The sequence below is a fragment of the Scardinius erythrophthalmus genome, assembly GCF_964197995.2.
Source record: "Scardinius erythrophthalmus genome assembly, chromosome: 20".
In the NCBI taxonomy this organism is placed as follows: Eukaryota; Metazoa; Chordata; class Actinopteri; order Cypriniformes; family Leuciscidae; genus Scardinius; species Scardinius erythrophthalmus.
This window is the reverse complement of record NC_138240.1, coordinates 28,339,663-28,360,476: the sequence shown is the minus strand read 5'-3', so window position 1 is coordinate 28,360,476 and position 20,814 is coordinate 28,339,663. Positions and strand designations below refer to the sequence as shown.

General features: G+C 39.4%; 1 protein-coding gene across 1 annotated transcript in view; it reads left to right on the top strand.

The window, feature by feature from the left end:
• The window catches only part of mtor (mechanistic target of rapamycin kinase), a 253,459-nt gene that overhangs the window by 174,240 nt on the left and 58,405 nt on the right, over positions 1 to 20,814 (top strand). Inside the window, exons 37-42 of the mRNA XM_081349573.1 lie at positions 3,049 to 3,164; positions 6,539 to 6,656; positions 14,512 to 14,709; positions 16,668 to 16,768; positions 18,297 to 18,393; positions 18,826 to 18,924. Of these exons, the coding sequence (XP_081205699.1) occupies positions 3,049 to 3,164; positions 6,539 to 6,656; positions 14,512 to 14,709; positions 16,668 to 16,768; positions 18,297 to 18,393; positions 18,826 to 18,924 (729 nt within the window). The remainder of the gene's footprint in view (positions 1 to 3,048; positions 3,165 to 6,538; positions 6,657 to 14,511; positions 14,710 to 16,667; positions 16,769 to 18,296; positions 18,394 to 18,825; positions 18,925 to 20,814) is intronic.

The following is a 20,814-nucleotide window of genomic DNA, read 5'->3' as shown; positions in this document are numbered from 1 at the left end:
CCCACATCTTGTCGAACCCTATGTTTCCTCCATCCCTCATAGATTCGCCATTTCAGCGCTGGTCTAGAAATGGAGTCAAGTGTGTTTAGGACCTTTTTTAAAGATGGTGTGTTTATTTCATTCCAGCAACTAAGAACAGATTTTGAGATCCCTCAGTCCAGTTTCTTTAGGTATCTACGTAGTTTCATCGAAAAACATTTCTCTCCTTCTTTGAACAAGCCAGAGGGTGGCTGGATTGATGAGCTGTTGAATATGGACTCTTCTCTTAGGGGTATGGTGTCTATTATATATGAAAACATCCAAAGAATCGCTTACCCATCTCTTGATCGCAGGGCCGTGCACAGACATTTTGAGAGGCAGTGGCCTAAACCAAAAAAAGGGGCACTAAGGGGGTGGTTGCTTGTTAACACAAATTATCCAGTTATTACAAAATATACAATTAAAAGAGAAGACAACACACGCTCAAATACATTTTAGACTTTATTTTTGATGTTTTGATAGAACATCACAATTACACATTGCTGATAATAACAGAAACTATTTGCTGTTTTACATTTTTATATTTACCAGTTCCATTTACAGCAACACTTTTTTATTTGGTACCATGTCCTGAAAGATCTTGATAACCAAATTTTTTATGATTCACAATTACACATTGGTGATAATAACAAACTATTTACCGTTTTGCATTTTGGTATTTATCTTTTCCTTTTACAGCAAAACCTTTCTATTTGGTACCATGTCCTGAAAGATCTTGATAATCTCATCTTTTATGATTGGGATGTCTTTTTCAATGGCCAGATTTGATTAGACAAGCAGCTAATTCTAAGAACGTGGATATGTTGTACAAGTTGTTAGCACTAGTAGAAGACCAAGAGCAAAACATTACCGACATAAATAAAATAAAATAAAATAATAATTTCGCTGATTCAACCACTGTCTTGCATAGCCTACCTGTTAATGCGACAGCTTTCGTGAACTGTCGTGTTCACTCTCAGTTTCAATAGAGCGCCGCAGACACATAGGGCCCTATTTTAACGATCTGAAACGCAAGTATCAAACGCGAAACGCAAGTAACTTTGTGGGCGGATCTCGGGCGCTGTTGCTATTATACCGCCGGTATAAATGACTCTTGCGCCCGACGCAAATCTAAAATGGGTTGATCTGAAGTAGCTTCATTACTCATAGGTGTGGTTTGGGCTGAACGTGAAATAAACCAATCAGAGCGACATCTCACATTCCCTTTAAGAGCAGGCGCGCTTGTTCCATGGCGGGTTGCTATTATAACGGCGGATTTGCCAGACGCGTGCCAGGAGCAGTTCACAGCCGAGGAGACCGACGTTCTCGTCAGGGCCGTAAAACACAGAGAAGTGACATTGTTTGGGGATGGGAGAAACACACCCAAATTAGCTTCGGTTAAACAGGCGTATAATAATTTGGGTAAATGTGTAAGCTAGATTTATGCCTATTTTTTCACATCTTCATGGACACAACAATGATTTCCCTCGTGTGTTAATATTTTCCTTGTAATGTATGGTTTTCTAAAAATGAGAACAACTGCGTCTGTGTGTATATGAGATAAGCAAAGTGTATGCGCGTTGTGCACACGCTACATTGGTTATGGCCAAGCATGCGCCCTTAAAATAGCATATGAATAACATGCGCAACGCGCCACTGACTTTAGACTAGGTTTTTTCTGGTCAGTGGCAGAATTGTTTTCTAAACCTGCAAAATAGCGCCAGAACACGCCTCCTCTTTGCGCTGAACCGCCCCCAGGAGCGCAGAGCTAACGATATCAAATTCCCGAAGGACTGGCCGAGATAATACTGTTCTCGGCAGGTACATGGGCTTTAGTTCAAACAGCCGTTATGTTTATGTACAGTATTAATCGCATATTTGTGGTCTAAACAACTACATTCTCACCTAAAACCTATAACTAGAATATTGCAGGCTTGAAAAGGCTCTTAGCTAATCAGAATAGGACCTAACAAACTTATTTTAATTTAAAAATAATGCAGTTTAGAATCAATAGATGGGAGTCCACACCACATGACAATGTTGTGAGGACATTTCAAGCTATTACAATATTTTGACACACTATGTCCGATAGTTAGGCTCCTATATAAATGTAACTAAACTTAAATATCTCCACATTAACAAATGTAAGTAATAGCAGGAGATCAAGGCAAGTTCTCCCTCATCTTAACTTGTGCTTGAAAATGCTTGCTTCTTGTTAGGGTTCTGATTAGCAAGATTTTCAAGGATGAAAAAAGATTGGCCAGTTAGAAAGTTTTTTTTTGTAGAAAGATTCATGTAGATCCATGATAAGATTTTAAAAATAGACTGTAATTTAATGATCTAATTAGATAATGTTAGTTTAACTTTAATTTTTATCCACATTGTTTATTTTGTTAATATTCAACACAATTTGAATAGCCAAGTTTGTTGATGGAAAATAATGTGCTTTTGGCTGTTCTGCCAAATGGTGAAAATTTAAGAGGAAACATCTTCGCTTTTAAAGACAGTATGATGACGTCACTTCAGTGTCCCATAATACAGTTTATGTTATGTCTGTGAGAGTCTATGCAAGTGCCAGGCACTAAAAATCCCAGACCAAACCAGAGAGCCAGTTCCTGCACGCAGCGCAGGCTATGTGTTAAAAAATTCTTTGCATACACATATGGAGCCCATCAGCCTCATTGAAATATTCCTGTAAAGATATGAGAAACAAATACACAAAATTACTTAAACATATTGAATTGTGAATTGCAAAAACACAATTGACTAGTTGTTTGTTGTTGAATGAGCTGACCAATTTTTATATTGAATGTTTATTACTCAAGTAAAATACTGTATCTACATAATGCAATGGCCAGCCAATGCATGTATGTGGATAAGTCTCTAGAAAATCAGCTGTTGAGGCATAGTGGTTAATGCTCATGGCTGGCAACTAGCAAGTTGATGGTTTGAGCATGATCCATCACTGTTTTTCCAGGGATTTACTTGCATGATATATTCAGGCATTTGTTCTGTCTGCATCTCTCTCAGATTGATGCATTCCAGCATATGCAGCACTTTGTGCAGGGGATGCAACAGCAAGCACAACACGCCATCGCAGCCGATGACCAGCAGCACAAACTGGAGCTGCACAAACTAATGGCACGGTAAGTACAACTCACACCCATATCTTAAACCTTTTTTAAACATTCAAAACGTATTTAATAGCAAATATAACTTAATCAAAACTTTTAAATTATTTGTTAATATTAGTCTATTCTTGTAACTGAATTCTAATTAAACTATTTTGATTTTGAGATTATTGTATAAAATAATCTTCCTGCTGATCGCTCACTCATCACACACGCATCAATTAGATTAAAACTAAATTGTATATGTAGCCTAAAAATATGAACTGTTATATGGATTAGGGATACAGTATCATGTGGTTCCCTACATTATTACAGAAAAATGTCATGTGATTACAGCACTCTGCACTGGAGCAGCTCTAAATGTGAGCTGTAGATGAAATACGACAGAAACTCATTCAATACATATTAACAGGCATAATTAAGCATGAAAATAACTGAGGGAAATATCTATTTCTTAAACGTATTAAGCCAACTAATATGATTCATATTCTTTTGGTTTTTCTACCCAATATTTTAAAAAATATATATATACATTTTTGCAATTTTTGCTTTATTGAATGAAATGTATGTTTTTAATGTCTGCATTTCTACTTATTCAGTAGCATGGGCATTTCTACTTATTCAGTAGCATGGTTGCTAAGCTAATGTCACAAAAAATTGGGTATAATATTCAATTATTGATTCTTCTAACTACTGTGTGAAATATAAGTACATTTGTAGTTGATTTCAGCCCACATTTTTCAAATGGATGGTGGATAGCTCTCTACAGAATTTGACAATAAATATGAAAAGGACCTTAAGATAAATGCTTAAGATAAATAAAGTTTTGAGCTGCAGATCATATCTTCAAATTAATTTGAAATTTACATTAATTTGAAGTCATACACACACACACACACACATACAGAACAAATATAATGATCGCATGCCTTACGACAGCAAACCTTTTTACACTATTTTTTACTCAAACTTCTCTTCTCTTAACAGTCTGAGGGAATGGTTTGCAAAACATTTTCCCCTTTTGACACCTGTGTGTTGTTCTGTGTCACTTACTTTCAATGAAGATTCAGGATCGACTTTGCTGTAAAAACCTCAAGATACATTTTCATTTTTCTAAAATAAATGTAAATATTTCCCAGATACATTTCAATTTGATTACTAATCATCCACATTGGTCATTGGACCCTGGTGATTGCCGCTTGCGGCTGAATTTTAATTTGTATCTTTGGTCTACTGTATTTATTTGTGCTATTGCTTGTAATTTGTTATTTTGTTCTTTTTAGTAAGTAAGTTTATTACTTACCGTTTACTTAGTTGGGCTAGTAGTTTTTGTTGTAGTTTGTCAGGTTTTCTGGACTGAAGGACACAAGAGCTGACAGATGTTTAATTAGACTTTATCGATAACGTTCAAAATCGAAACAGCACAAGCTTCCTGCCTCCAAGCCAACACAAGGAGTGTAGGCAAAAGAGAGAACAGCCAGGCGAGGGTCAACCCAGATCTCCGTTCGAACAAGCAGGCAAACAGATCAGAGCCTGAGATCAGTCAATATAGAATCACAGGCGAGTGCAAGTCAGAAAGTTAGACAGTCCAGAGAAGCGAGCAATACCGGTTGGCCAGTTGCATAAACTGTTAAGACTACTCTTACAAGTTAGTCATCCAATTTTTATTCTCTAAGACTGTTAATAACTTTTTAAAGTCAGTAACATAAAAATGTAGATTGGTCTAATTTGACACCGAACAGTAAGACTGATTACCCCTAACTAACTTCTAGTTGATCATACTAGTTCTTAAGACACAGTCTTAACACAATGGCTATGTTTATGCAACTGGCCCAGGGCCTAGGAAGGGGATCCAGAACCAGGAACATTATATTTGGCAGTCCGAGACCGGTGTGTTCTGTGAAATGTGAGCAAAACCAAAAACTAGAATGACAGACTAGATCGTCAGACTTTTCAAGGCTAGGAAAGTACGTGTGAAACGTGAGAGCACAGAGCTCACTGGCAAAGAAACAAGGGCCCGTTTACACCTGTTCACTTCATGCATTTCTACTGATCGGATAGCTATCTGATTTGTTAATACGGTTCCATTCACACTTGGCTACATAAATGGGTCTCTGCAAAACAAGACTAGTCTTACAAGTTATTGAGAACAAGCGCGCTCAACTCCCAAATCGTTTATGGGTGCGAGTAATAAAGAAGTTATCAAAAATAAAAATGAAAAACCGCACTCTCAAAGTATACTTTCATAGATTTATTATTACCATGTCCACACAGACGCGTTTCGGCCTAAGCGGCTTAGGCCGAAACGTTTCTGTGTGGACATGGTAACAATAAATCTATGAAAGTATACTTTGAGAGTGCGGTTTTTCATTTTTATTAGTCTTACAAGTTAGTCATCCAAAATTTTTTTATAAGTCCAACCTTTAAATCCCTTGCTATATGCAAATTTATCAAAGTTCACGTCAACAAAAGAAAAATCCATATTTAAAACTTTATAAACTATAATCACTGGCTTCCGGCAATGGCCGTACACGTTCACAATGTGAGAATAGACTTCTCTTGCGGAAACCATGTAACTCTCTCGTGAACGTGCGTACGGCCATTGGGCATTATTCAATGCCTTTACAAAGCTGGGAAGAGCCAGGATATTATAATATAACTCCAATTGTGTTCGGTTGAAAGAAGAAAGTCATATACACCTAGAATGACTTGAGGGTGAGTAAATTATGGGATAATTTTCATTTTTGGCTGAACTATTCCTTTAATGCAGTGACATTCATTGCTTTCTCAGATCAGCTTGGGCTGAATTATCACTTTGAAAATGTATTCTTCCATTGATTTCTGAAGATGTTCTGAAAACTACTACTTCTGTCTTTGAAAAGCTCCATAATTTTAATACTTATTTTAAGTGGTGTTTTGGGTGTTTAACTTGGTGACTACAACACTGATGTGTATGTGTTGTAGTCACCAAGTTAAACACCCAAAACACCACTTAAAATAAGTATTAAAATTATGGAGCCACATCGGTAACGAGTGAGTCACTTTATTTTAAATCGGAAGTAAATCTCAAAGCACAGTGCAAGTAGTCAATTCAGGGCTGAACAAATAAATTGCTTAAAAACAGTTGATGTGCTTTAAACTCTGAGGAAGTTTCCTGGCAGTCTGGGCTCCTTGCCTACATAGCCATCAAATTCTGTCCAGTTAAAGCAGTGCCAGGTCAGACACCCTACCACGAAAAAAACACCTAATGTATGAATGAAGCCTTATACTTTTAGTAGGATGCTGTCCCTGCTTTCATGGTTTATTTAGGTGAGATTATTTGTGTAGTGGTAGGGGGAAATACACAAGACATTTTCCACATTTTTCTAATGTGTTTCTCCTCTGTGCAGGTGTTTTCTGAAGCTGGGGGAGTGGCAGCTCAGCCTTCAGGGTATCAATGAGAGTACCATCCCTAAAGTGTTACAATATTACAGTCACTCAACGGAACATGATCGCAATTGGTACAAGGTACGTCAACCTTACAAACTTTAAATGTATGTGGATAAATCTCATGAAACCTTTCAAGAACATGTCCACGTTGTCACCCAAAAATCAGATTCTCATTGATCCTCATTAGATGTTTATGATATCATGACAAATAAAACAGTCTGGGACCACAAATACAAATTCAATAACAATGTAGGACTTAGCAATTTTAGGAAACATTTAAAACAATGAAAATAATTATTAAGTAGTAATTGTATGGACATTGTCAGTCGGTTTTTGCTTGGTCAGTGAAAATAGCAACAAACAAAAAAACAAAGCAGGATTTTACCTTAATGCATCCCTGAGCAGCACAGTAGTGTGTTTGTCTTCTGATTGAATCAGTGTTTTTGAGCAATTAGGGTGAAGACACGTGAGAAAACATTTTCACACTCGAAGAGGTCAGTACACCTGTTTGGGAATAAAAAAAAAAAAAGTATGCATTTTAGACACCCCAGTCTGTAGGACAGTATGTTTTTCCTCTTTTGTAGGAGTGGTCGGTATTGACCAAAATATTATATCACAATATAAGTACCGGTAGTTCTATTTGTTTCTATTGTAGTTTCTACGTTTTTACAATACCAAAATTTTAGTTTAAATTTCACTATCCTCGAGACCACATCAAAAACTGATACTTGCCTTTTATTTCAGTTAATGTTTTTTTTTTTTTTTTTTTTTTAGTAACAAGTTTGTTTGTTTTTAATGGTTTTTATTTTAGCTAACTTTTTCATTAAAGGTGGGATATGTGATTTGCAAAAACGGCTGGCAGATTTTGAAAATACACAACTCAAATGGTCCTACCTTCTTTCCTTTGACTCCACCCATTCGAAGAACATGGACATGGATGGGGGAGGGGGGTATGGTACGACCGTTTGATTGATGCACTTACTGTCTAATGATTCTAGGTGGTCTTGGAAATGATTGGCTGGAGTTTTTCGAGTCCCGCCCGTTCAGTGGCTGTAAGTGGGTTAGGAATAGGATTTCAAGTGATTTTGAAAAAATGGGCAAAAAAGAGAATCACATACCCCACCTTTAAAGGCTTCAGGGACTTAAAGGAGAACTTGGTAGCTTTTTTAACTTAATAAAACTGTCTAGAAATCATTTGGATGGTTAAACAACCTGTTCTGGTGATATTGGTGACTTTCCCCGCTCCCCCCAGCGTTCCCAGGCGGAAAACCAACCTTGCAACTTGTTCACTACCGTCCCGGCAAGATAGAAATTGGAAGTCTCGTGAGAAGCGAAAGCGAGAACGAGAACGAGCGCGAAACACAAATTGCTTTACGGCAATTCGACATAAACACACACGCATGTATGATGTATTACCGGATTACCCACCTCGGTAGACATAGCTCCACGCGATACAGTTGGCTTGCTCCGATCAAAACAAACGCACATGAGCAGCGGTAGAGAGGGGGAGGAGGCTGCCGCAAGTGAGTTTTTTACGACTGTGTTGTGAAATATACGCCCCACCACAGCTGTAGGGGGAGCTCGTGGGGAAAACATGCAACAACAAAAGGGAAAATCAGCGAAGAAGTGACTAGAGTTCGCTAGAGTTGCCGAGTTCTCCTTTAAAAAAAAAAAAAAAAAACTTTTTTTCTAACAATATAAAATTCAGCTGGGAAAAAATTATGGGATAAAAAATGGGAATGAATTCAATCAGTTCACTCCGAGCAGAATCAGTATTTTAACGTTTCTGTTTGATTAGAAGAAATACGGTTAATAATGTTATTTATTTATTTTGAATTTTGCCTCTACTTTATACCAGAGCTTAAATTGATCTTTATACAAAAGCCCTATTCGCACGGGATAAGTATTACCTGGTGACCTCTAGTCATTTATAATAATTGCGGAGGTTGTCTGTGATCTTAATCCCGTACGAATCGGCCATGTCTGTAATTTGTAGAGTAAAAATTCCCCCGCAAATGACCTACCATATTTCGCCGAACACCGAGGTCCTGTGATAATATTAGTCCCATGCGAATCGGCATCTCTGTGCGGGGGGGTGTACATAATTTTTTCAAGGTTTTTGTTTCCTGTGCGCTTTTTTATCCATCTTTCGCAAAGAATGGAGGCTGCGTTGGAGTGTTTTGATAGTATTTTGGGTGCTGGGTCATATCGCTATACACCATACGATACAACTATACAATTTGCAGAAAGAGAAAGCTGAAAACCATCAGAAGAGCAAAAACAAAAAGAATGATTAGATGGAGATGGATGACATGTATAGCAGCATGCAGTAAGGAACATTCTTCTGTTTATGATATATCATACAGCTAGACCTATAATAACGACAAGACATTTCCAAGCAATAGCCTATTGACATCATATCCGGGAGATAAGTCAGTAAATTCAAGTAAAATCACAGGCTTCGCTTATCCCGTGCGAATGCGCCACACGAAATTCAGATGTGGGTGGGTAATTTCTAAATCACACGAGGTCCCCAGATAATACTAATCCAGTGAAAATAGGGCTTAAGAGCTTGTGACTAAACCTCGTAACTCCAGCGGATCCTCAAACTGTCGGCAAAACCTCATACAGTAGCTCCATCCGCCCCAATCGTGAATTAAGTCCTGCACGTATTTTAGAGACTGTTTCTGCTTGTTTGCAGTGTTTTCTTTATTCAAAACACGATGTGTGTAAAAACTAATGTTTTATGTATTTGAGGAGCGGAGAACAATGCCTTAGTCTGGTATTTGCTGTCTAGTTATAGCCAATTGTTACGACCACTTGGCTCATACAGTGATCGCAACATGAAAGGGGAGACCACACCGATCGCTACATTTAACAAAGAGTGTTTATTTAACAACAAATAGAAGTGTATCAGTAAATGTAATGATTAACCAAAAGTGTAGTGTTCGTCAGTAGAATGAAACGGGTGGTGAGAGGAGGTAAGTGCGACAAGCGAGGCAGCCACCAGCCGCACGGACCGACGGCCCGAAGAGGAGAGAGAACATGAGACCCCGGAAGGCCTCTTTTAACAGGTCATCCATTAACCTTCACGGCCAGCCTACAGCTCCAACTGTAGGACTAAAACAGACAGACAGACAGCAACCATAAAACACAGACAAACAACAAGCTGCCCAGCAGCACGGCAAAGCCGGTCCTGACACAATACATGTAAAACTTCATCTTTCATAACAAGCTTTTTGCCGAATATATTAAACGACAGTAAAAACGGACCGCCCACATAGCTACAATAACCTTTGTAACCTGAAAGTTGATAAAAACATTTACAGCCTCAGATCATGTGGCTGTCTAATGATGGACAAAACACAAATCTCTGACATTCGCTGGTGAAAAACCTTGTAACTCCCATTTGAGCTTGATTTTGGAAAAATGCTGATAATATAACGACACGTGTCTGACCACACATAAAGCCACAATACTAACTTTGACAACAAGGTGTTTAATCGTAAAAAAAAATAATAATTCTGTTTAACACTAACCTGCAATTTCCAAGCTGGATATAACCTGCCATGCTAACATATACTCAGATAAACTCCTGCGATCCAACTGCTAATGCCAGCACATTGCCTTTCGAAATAACATAGGATGACTTGACAGCAAAGCACGGGCATTTCACTCACGTTGGATGTGTCAACGTTACATTTGCATAGGTCTTACTATTTGAATTTATGATTGGTTGACTAACAAATTAAAATCTTAAGCAGAACAATAAAACAACGTTATTAACTGGTTAATGGCAATTTCAAATCAGGGTTTCCATTCAGAACATTTAAACTTGATTTTGTTTTCATTTTTGTTTATGTTCCTGTTAAAATTTTATTTGTTTTTGTTTTTGTTTTTCTTTCCTTGAACTGGTTCGAGCCCTGCTTTAAAGATTAACTGGTTCATGAACACATCAAAGCGAATAGGGCATTGCAATGCAACACACTGCAATAGATGCTTCATTGAATGCTTCATTTGACTTTTCTTGAAAGTAGCTACATTTACCTATTGAGACATGCCATCAGACATGCCATGAGAGCTATATATGTGATATTTTAGTTGGAGGAGGTCAAGGGGGCGTTTGCAAAATATGCTTTATTTTTGTTCTTCCGTTAGCTGCCATTAGTGTCATAGAAACTTCACACCTCACCTTTAATATATGAAATCATGAGAAAAAGTCTGATACTTGCACATCTTGCCTGTTTGAAAAAGAATCCTGATGCCATTTGTTGGGGCTCCAGTGGATCTTTAGTGACGTTGTATTGGTGAGAGAGAACCTGGTTGATACAGAAGATCTTGGATCATCAAGGCTGGAGTCTGGCACAAACTTAAGTGTCATTCGAAGACTTTTAGCTCAGCATCCTCATCTTCACATTCTAGCAGGGTGTGTTGCATACAAAGTTTGATTGTTACAATGAGAGTCGAATATTCAATTGCCAGCAAGCAGTTTATTGACAAACGAGTTGAACTGATGGAAACACTCAAAAACACCACGATTAGCAGGCGGGCGACCTGGAAGCAGATATACAGGAGAGGATGAGTGATATGAATAGTCCTTGAGCGGATGTCAAACGGTAACTGGAAGAAGAGGACTCCAACAATCTCCAGAAGTCTGGGAACACAGACGAGATCTAGGAATTATCTCTGCAAGGAAACCAGGCACTGGAACTGGGTAAGAGAGCACAAACAGGAATGACGAACCGACACCATGCAATAATCACTCCCGCTAAATATAGGCAGCTAACAAACAGAATTAACTAGCTGCAGCTGCGGGCTGATTAAATGATCAGCTGGTTTCTAAGCAACAAGCAAGCAACACACACACAGATCCCCCACCCCCAAACATATCAATAGATACACAAAATCAGACACTGTGACAGACCCTCTAAGGAGCGGCTACCAGACACTAAAAAAAAAAAAAAAAAAACAAGAGTCCAGGAGGGAGGTGGACGGTGGAAGGTCAGGGGGAGGGATGGGGGGCTAGGTCCATGGAGAGGAATAGGAAACGGGATAGATGGCTTAACAGGTGGCCCGGGTGGAGCAGGCAGACCCCTCGGCCGGCCACAGTGGAAACCACCCTTCAGGTGGCCATGGTGGAGATGACCAGGTTTAGACGATCCTTCAGGTGGCCATGGTGGAGACGACCAGGGCGGTGCAAGGCTGTGCAGGCGACCAGGACGGGGCAGGCCCTTCGGGCGACCATGGCACAGGAACAGACACCGGTTCAGGAACAAACACAGACACCGGCTCAGGAACAGACACCAGCTCAAGAACAGGAACAGACACCAGCTCAGGAACAGGAACAAACACCGGCTCAGGAACAGGTTCGAACACCGGCTCGACGGCAGCCATCTTGTCCGGAAACACTGGTTCGGTGGTGGCCATCTTGTCCGGAGACACTGGCTCGGTGACGTCCATCTTGTCCGGAGACACTGGCTCGGCAGCGGCCATCTTGTCCGGAGACACTGGCTCAGTGACGGCCATCTTGTCCGGAGACACTGGCTCGGTGACGTCCATCTTGTCCAGAGACACTGGCTCGGCGGGCGGCCATCTTGTCCGGAGACACTGGCTCGGTGACGGTCATTTTGCCCGGAGACACTGGCTCGGCGGCGGCCATCTTGTTCGTAGACACTGGCTCTGTGGCGGCCATCCTGTACGGAGATACTGGCTCGGCGTCAGCCATCTTGTTCGGAGACACTGGCTCGCCGTCGGCCATCTTGTTCGGAGACACTGGCTCGGCGGTGGCCATCTTGTCCGGAAACACTGGCTCAGTTGCGGCCATCTTGTTCGGAGACACTGACTCGGCGGCGACCATCTTGTCCGGAGACACTGGCTCGGCGGTGGCCATCTTGTCCGGAGACACTGGCTCGGCAGCGGCCATCTTGTCCGGAGACACTGGCTCAGTGACGGCCATCTTGTCCGGAGACACTGGCTCGGTGACGTCCATCTTGTCCAGAGACACTGGCTCGGCGGGCGGCCATCTTGTCCGGAGACACTGGCTCGGTGACGGTCATTTTGCCCGGAGACACTGGCTCGGCGGCGGCCATCTTGTTCGTAGACACTGGCTCGGCGGCGGCCATCCTGTACGGAGATACTGGCTCGGCGTCAGCCATCTTGTTCGGAGACACTGGCTCGCCGTCGGCCATCTTGTTCGGAGACACTGGCTCGGCGGTGGCCATCTTGTCCGGAAACACTGGCTCAGTTGCGGCCATCTTGTTCGGAGACACTGACTCGGCGGCGACCATCTTGTCCGGAGACACTGGCTCGGCGGTGGCCATCTTGTCCGGAGACACTGGCTCGGCAGACGTGACGTGAACAGTCTTTGGATCGGCAGAACTCATATGCTTCCTCCATGCATGCACAACAACCAATGCATAGAAAGTGAAGACAGCCCTCTTGGCCATGGCAGGACTGATGGTGGACAGCTCTGGACCAACAGACATGACGTGAACAGTCTCTGGATCGGCAGACGTGACGTGAACAGTCTCTGGATCGGCAGACGTGACCTGAACAGTCTCTGGGATCGGCAGACGTGACCTGAACAGTCTCTGGATCGGCAGACGTGACCTGAACAGTCTCTGGATCGGCAGACGTGACGACCTCCATGTCTTGAGGGACGGTGGACGCCCGCTTCCTCCTTCGTCTACGAGAGCGAGGCGGCGCTGCAGCCTCCTCGGTCCTTCGCGCACACATGGCAAAATACTCAAACAAGGAAATATGAGACCCTGAATCTCCTCCAGGTGGAAAAACCTCACTCCGCGGTATCCACATGTTGGTCAGTTCGTTCTGCAATTCCGCCGTGCTTGCTGGATCTAATGATGGGTTGGTTCGTTCTGTCACAATGAGAGTCGAAGATCCAATTGCAAGCAAGCAGTTTATTGACAAACGGGTTGAACTGATGGAAACACTCAAAAACACCACGATTAGCAGGCGGGTGACCTGGAAGCAGATATACAGGAGAGGATGAGTGATATGAATAGTCCTTGAGCGGATGTCAAACGGTAACTGGAAGATGAGGACTCCAACGATCTCCAGAAGTCTGGGAACACAGACGAGATCTAGGAATTATCTCCGCAAGGAAACCAGGCACTGGAACTGGGTAAGAGAGCACAAACAGGAATGACAAACCGACACCATGCAATAATCACTCCCGCTAGATATAGGCAGCTAACAAACAGAATTAACTAGCTGCAGCTGCGGGCTGATTAAGTGATCAGCTGCTTTCTAAGCAACAAACAAGCAACACACACACAGATCCCACACCCACAAACATATCAATAGATACACAAAATACAGCATACAGGAAATTAAAATTGCATCACAAAGATACCAAACATTCTATACATGTGATCTTGGTTAACTACAGTATGCTATTCTAAAACATTAATTGAAAAGAGTTTGAATTAATATAGGCAAAACAATATAAAAGGAAAATCAAAAATATGAAATACTTAAAATAACCTAGTTACACAAGGGCACACCCCCCTCAACTAATACTTGATTTAATTACTTTTTAATACAGCTGACAATCTTTTTGAATAAGAGTCTATCAACTCATCCCACTTTGATTTGTTCATTTATTTCCCACTCCTTGCAAAAGAGCTTCAAATCATATTGCGGGGGGGATCTCCTGTGTACATGACTTTTCAAGTCATTTACCAAGGTTTTTTTTTATTGGATACAGATTGCTGTTGTTTATCCTGTAATCTTTTTTGCAGTTGACCTTTTTTTTTTTTTTTTTTTACTATAACATGGACTGAAAAAATAGCAAGCTAACAACTAAACTGTTCAGTTGTGTGTATGTTCTGTTCTGTTTAGTTATGTATATTTGGATCTGTGATGTTGTTTTCAATTTTGTCAAAACCTGAGATAAAAGATATTGCCTCTGCAGGCTTGGCACGCTTGGGCAGTAATGAACTTTGAAGCCGTGCTTCACTACAAGCACCAGAACCAGGGCCGGGATGAAAAGAAAAAACTACGACACGCAAGTGGTGCCAGTGCCAACAGCGAAGCCAGTAACAGTGACAGTGAAGCAGACAGCACAGAGCACAGTCCTGTACCCTCCCCTGGACAGAAGAAAGTCAATGAGGTGAGGAACAAACCAAAGCCAGACATCAAACACTGAAGTATTATTTGCTTGTGTGCAAAGCTTCTCCAATATTCACCTTTACTGTATTTCCAAATAACTTGTAAACAATTTTCTAAAACAAGTTCTGGCATGACAACTCTTGGGAGATTGGTATGGTAATAAGAGATTGGCATGGTAAGGGATATGGCAATGTTAATGTTTTTGGTCTTGGTGGAATAGATCTGCTACGCTGCTGCTGCTGCAGATACATTCACAGACATTGCTGTAAGCATATAAGACATGTTGCTGCACATGCAACATACATGAATTAACCCCCGTAGCAGATTTATACAGGTGGAGCTGGGAAGGTGGAGGGAAAGCTTGCTGAAAAGCTTGTACTGCTACCAGCAACACTACCAGTATTTGTTTGAATGTTGGGCCGCTGATGCAGCAACAACCAATCAGCTTGGCTATGTAGATAATGACGTGATCGCTGCCAAATGAGTAAGACCTATCAGCCTGCGCCATCTAGGGTTGCCAGAACTAGGTTATAAACAAGTTTAAACAATAAAATGGATTGGGATCTTTCATCTTCTTATGTGTTTTTCATGCCATATGAACAAATCTAGAGACTGTTGCTATTAACAAGGTATCAACAGTTTAAAACCCGGAATTGCATGGAAAGTAAAATAATGTTTGTCAGACATTTTGGCAAATAAACCAGTAGCTCCTTACTGCAGTACACAAGATCCAGGGGGAGGAGCTGGATCTCTTCCCACTGAATTTTGATTGGAGTGTTGCCACAAGACACGTCATACTTACTCGTGCTGTTGCGCTACCGTTTCCACATTGAGTTATAAACTAAAGTAAGTTATTCTTTTGAAAAAAAAAAATATATTTTTAACTAAATTGATTTAATAACATTTTAAATGGTTAGTTACAAACACTTTAGTTTGTACATTGTGTGAATGTGCACCTATAATTATGTACAGTGGTGGACAATAACCAAGTATTTTATTAGAATATTTTCATTTGGAGAAATGTCTGCTTTTACTCCAAAACATTATAACAAAAATAAATACATAAATAATTACCTTTCACCTTCCCTGAAAAGCCAATAGTTCCTTGTTACATGTAAGAATAAAAAATTCTTAAAAAGAAGTGTATTCTTTGATTGGCTGACTTCAAATACTTAAGTAGATTAATAAGTAGGCACTATTAGAGTAATATTGCATATTGTTATAAAGCTGTATGTGACTAAAGAAGTATAGCAGCACTATCAGGTCTTCTGCAATTTTATACTTATAAATGACTTCACAAGGGCATTTGACTTAATTTATATAACATAATAAGTGCTTACATTTACGTAAATGCATGCAAAATGCATTACCAGCACAATGAAATAGAAAATAAACATTTATTAACACAAGGTAAAACAGACACTGAATACAGTAGGGAAACTTTGAACGCGAAACATAAGGAAAACGACATTGAGAGCACATTGTAAGCACACTGACTAATCACTAATAACACACCAACATTAGAGGGAAACCACAGGACATTCAAAATGAGAACTTACACATAGAATGAAACGATAAATCACTCATTCATCCTTTCACACTGCCCTGCACTACATCATGCACACAACACACTCAAATGTTGCAACTTACTCTTAAAATTGCAGGCTGCAACTTCACAAATATGCTTAATCTAGTAGAGCAAAGTATAAAAAGTGGGAGGAGTTGGATCTGGATCCAACCTCGCCCCCTGGATCTCGTGTTCTGCAGTGAGGACCATCTCAAATAAACAGCAAATGCATTGACATTCAGTCCCAAGAGCTTGAAGTCAGAAACATGAAGTTAGCACATGCACTTAAAAGTGTATGCGAAAGAAATTACATGGATTTACATATGAAACTATTTTTATTTATGTTGGCTTTCATGTAGTTATGGTTGAATTCTATGATTTTTATGTTTCAGGATTTGTCCAAGACTCTCCTTCTGTACACAGTACCTGCAGTGCAAGGATTCTTCAGATCTATCTCACTCTCACGTGGAAATAACTTACAGGACACTCTGAGGTAAGTCAGCACTTAGTAGTCTAGGCAACACTATAGTACTGTATGTATATTTCTGAGTCTGTTTAGAGGCTGCAATATTGTTTTAAATTGTGCTGAAACACTACATTTTCACTTAGACCAGGGGCGCCCAATCTTGTTCCTGGAAATCTACCTTCCTGCACAGTTCAGCTCCAGCACTGATCAAACACAACTGAACCAGCTATTTAAGAGTGTGTTCACACTTGTAGTTCAGTTCTCTTGGTTCGTTTGGGCAGATTTATATATTTCGCCACAAAACTTACCGAACATCCAAAACAATGATGTGTGCTGGGCTAAATGCACTCATTGTATGTGCATAGCCTGCATATGATGGTATTTTGACCGGCTGAGAACTTGTGAAGAGCTTATAAAATGTGTAAAGGAATGTGTAAAACATATTTAAAGTACCTTTTAATTAAAAAGTTAAAATTAGAAATAATTTTATATTTAAATACTGAATTAAAATTTTGGACTGTAAAGATGGATTTTGTTGATAATGATTTCATTTCATTGGTCACAGCCTTGTACTGTGTTATTATTCTAATTGAATTGAATTTGAATGTTAGAATTTGACATAAAAGGTGACACATGCATCTAATAAGTTTAGAAAGAAATTACCTTATATAGGTAAAAATGCCCCTTAATAAAAATAAGGGGCTTAATAAAAATAAAAAAAGTTAATTTCTGTCACTGCTGTGAACTGACCACCGCATAGAATATGAATAATGTGAATGTTTTTGTGTCAGCTGTCCACAATGTCTTCTGATGGAGTCTAAATCCTGACAGCAAAAAGAGCTCATTGAGCAGACACAACTTTTTCTAGAATATTTTATACAGAAATGGGATGGAATTTAAAATGGGTGTATAATTAACAAGGATTAAGTTATATTTTCTTGATGAGTGGTTAAAGTAACCATTAAATCAACTAGGACAATTCTTATGCCCTCATAATCTTTAATCAAAATGACTTCCCCTTCTCTCCAGCAACCTGTCACTCACATGAGATCACAGCAGTGGCAGATGACAAAGATTTCAATGTTCCAGTCCATTCCCAATGAACAAAATCAAGTTCCACCTTATATTTTTTCTCATTTCAGAAGCCATTTTACTTGGATATACATTACAATAGGGAAGAAAAGACAAACGCAACTTCCTTTTTCATGCCAATTTAAATGACTGCCAGCATGAATGTTCTCGGAACATGTCCTAAGAATACAGTTCATAGTATTGAGAATTGAGAAGAGTTCTAAAACTATAGGAAGCACGTTTTTTTAGTAGTTTAGTGGGCATTTTGATGCTGTAAAAAAATTTGTTGGTTCTTCTTGTCCTATAGCAGTGAAAGAATGAAGCTGCACTTGTGGGATGATATGAGATGCTTTCTCTGAAATGCAGCAATAGATACTTCTGTACAGCACCAAACAAAAAACAATTTAAATATATTGAATTCAAATACAATTCATGGAGTAACTTCAGACTGTGTTTGACCATGTCTTTGTTCCTTTACGTTTAGAGTCCTGACTTTATGGTTTGATTATGGCCACTGGCCTGAGGTGAATGAAGCTCTAGTTGAAGGTATTAAGACCATTCAAATAGACACCTGGTTACAGGTAAGGCCATTTCCAGCTTTCTATATATAAGCAGGGTCCTGATTGCAACAAAAAGTTATTTAAAATCGAATTAAAATCTATTACCATTGGCAGCAGCACTTTGTGTTCAAATGTGGTTTTATTAGATTTGATTAGATTTGTAGATCTGCACACATCTAGAAAAATGTACTGAGTTTTATGCTTAAAATAATTAAGATCAATTTGCTAATGAGGTAAGAAAGATAAACTCAATTTATGAAGTCTTATTATTTCTTATTATTATTTTTGCACAATTTTGCTTCCCAAACAAATGTATGTTCGTTAAAGGATGTTTACATATTTTTACTCTAAAACAAGGCAAAAATGCTGATATTAAAGAAAATTGCTTAACGGCAGAATTTAGCTTAAAATCGCTGCAAAAAGAACATGTATTATCTTCCTCCTTGTAATCAGGTCATCCCTCAACTGATAGCACGAATTGATACCCCACGTGCTCTGGTGGGACGTCTTATTCACCAGCTACTCACCGACATTGGCCGCTACCACCCCCAGGTATATATAAAAATGAGTAATGATCACTATGCATCCGTTAGAGTAATACACATAGAAGCTCCATCTCCATGATAAAGGCACATTTTTTTATCATCTCACATCTTCTTATTTAAAAAAAAAAATCTAGTGAAAATCTGTTAATTGGTCTGTTAGAAGTACTGTGTTGGGGAGCTACATACTGTTGAATAGAGGTCTGATAAGTGACTTTTTCCTGCTCCATGAAATTGGATGCTCGTCTGGTGGAATGCATAACTATCAAAAACCAAATATACCAATAGGTATTTTTTACTTATTGACACACTTGACTGCATTTGAAAGTACACACTATTATCTCTCATCACCTTAACATTACACATTCACAGTCATACCTAGTGCATTCGGTTGCATTACGTGATGTAAGGGAAAGTGTATTTTATTACTGCATATAGCAAAAAAAATTTATTTTTACATTATTCAAGAAGAGTTTTTGTTGTTGACTGTAGTTGGTGTACAACTTGATAGTGTTCTGTTATTTAAAAACATAAGCAAAACCAAAGCTCCAGATTATGTAGGCCAACAAGTTTATTTCCTTTCTCTTAGTTATTGTAAAGGTATTTTATTCACATACAATGCCAGTCATAAGTTTGGACTAACTTAATTGTGTTTCTCATGATAGCCTTTTGGTCTAAAGGCTTAAATATGTGAATTTACATTTAATTTAAATGTATTAATTTACCAGACACTTTTACCCACAGCTAACAATATAAGGTTTCAAACATTGTCTAGAATAGTAGGATTTAAGAAATAGTGAAAGCATAGAAAATAATTATTTTTAAGAGTCAGCAGGATGCAGTTAAAATATTGGTTCACTCCAGAATTAAAAATTCCTAATAATTTACTCACCCCCATGTCATCCAAGATGTTCATGTCTTTCTTTCCTCAGCCGCAAAGAAATTAAGGTTTTAGAGAAAAAAATTCCAGGATTTTTCTCCATATAGTGGACTTCAATGGGGTACAACAGTGGACTTCAATGGGGTACAACAGTTTGAAGGTCCAAATACAGTTTCAATGCAGCTTCAAAGGCTACATGATCCCAGCCGAGGAATAAGGATCTTATCTAGCGAAACGATCGGTCAAATGTCAGATTGATTCGCTAGAAAAGACACTTATTCCTTGAGGAATGTTTTCCTCAAAAACCTTAATTTCTTTTTCGACTGAGGAAAGAAAAACATGACCATCTTGGATGACGTGGGGGTGAGTAAATTATCAGAAAATTTTAATTCTGGAGTGAAATAATCCTTTTAAGTGTTCACAGAAGAGATGAGTATTTAGCTGTTTCTTGAATATTGTCTGAGCTTTCGCAGGGATTTTGCAGGAAGATCATTCCACCACCAAGGAACATTGAATGAAAATGTCTGGAAAGTGATTTTATGCCTTTCTGTGATGGTACTGTGAGGCGGCGCTCACTCACTGACTACAGGATTCTGGAGGGGATGTAAGCTCTTCAAGTCTACATCTTCTCCAGAATCCTGTATTCGGTAAGTGGAGGTAATATTTTTTGGTGCTCATGACTTTTCTGTACGCATAAAGCAATCGATAGCCAGTGCAGAGAGGTAAAGAAAGGTGTGATGTGGGCTCTCTCTTGGGCTCATTGGAGAAGAGTGCTGCTGCATCTTGGATCATTTGTAGAAGTTTGCAGCATTCTCATTAAGATCCTGATCTTCCTGATGTTGTGGAATGCAAACATGCTGCATGACTGTGTTGTCTTTGCATTGTTGTCTTTAAAGGTCAGTTGGTCATCAAAGATTACAAGATTTCTGGCTGACCTGGTTGGCATTATTATTAATGATCCTAGCTGGATGGTGAAACTTAATTGTACCATCACAGTAGCTGGGAAGACAAGAAGTTCTG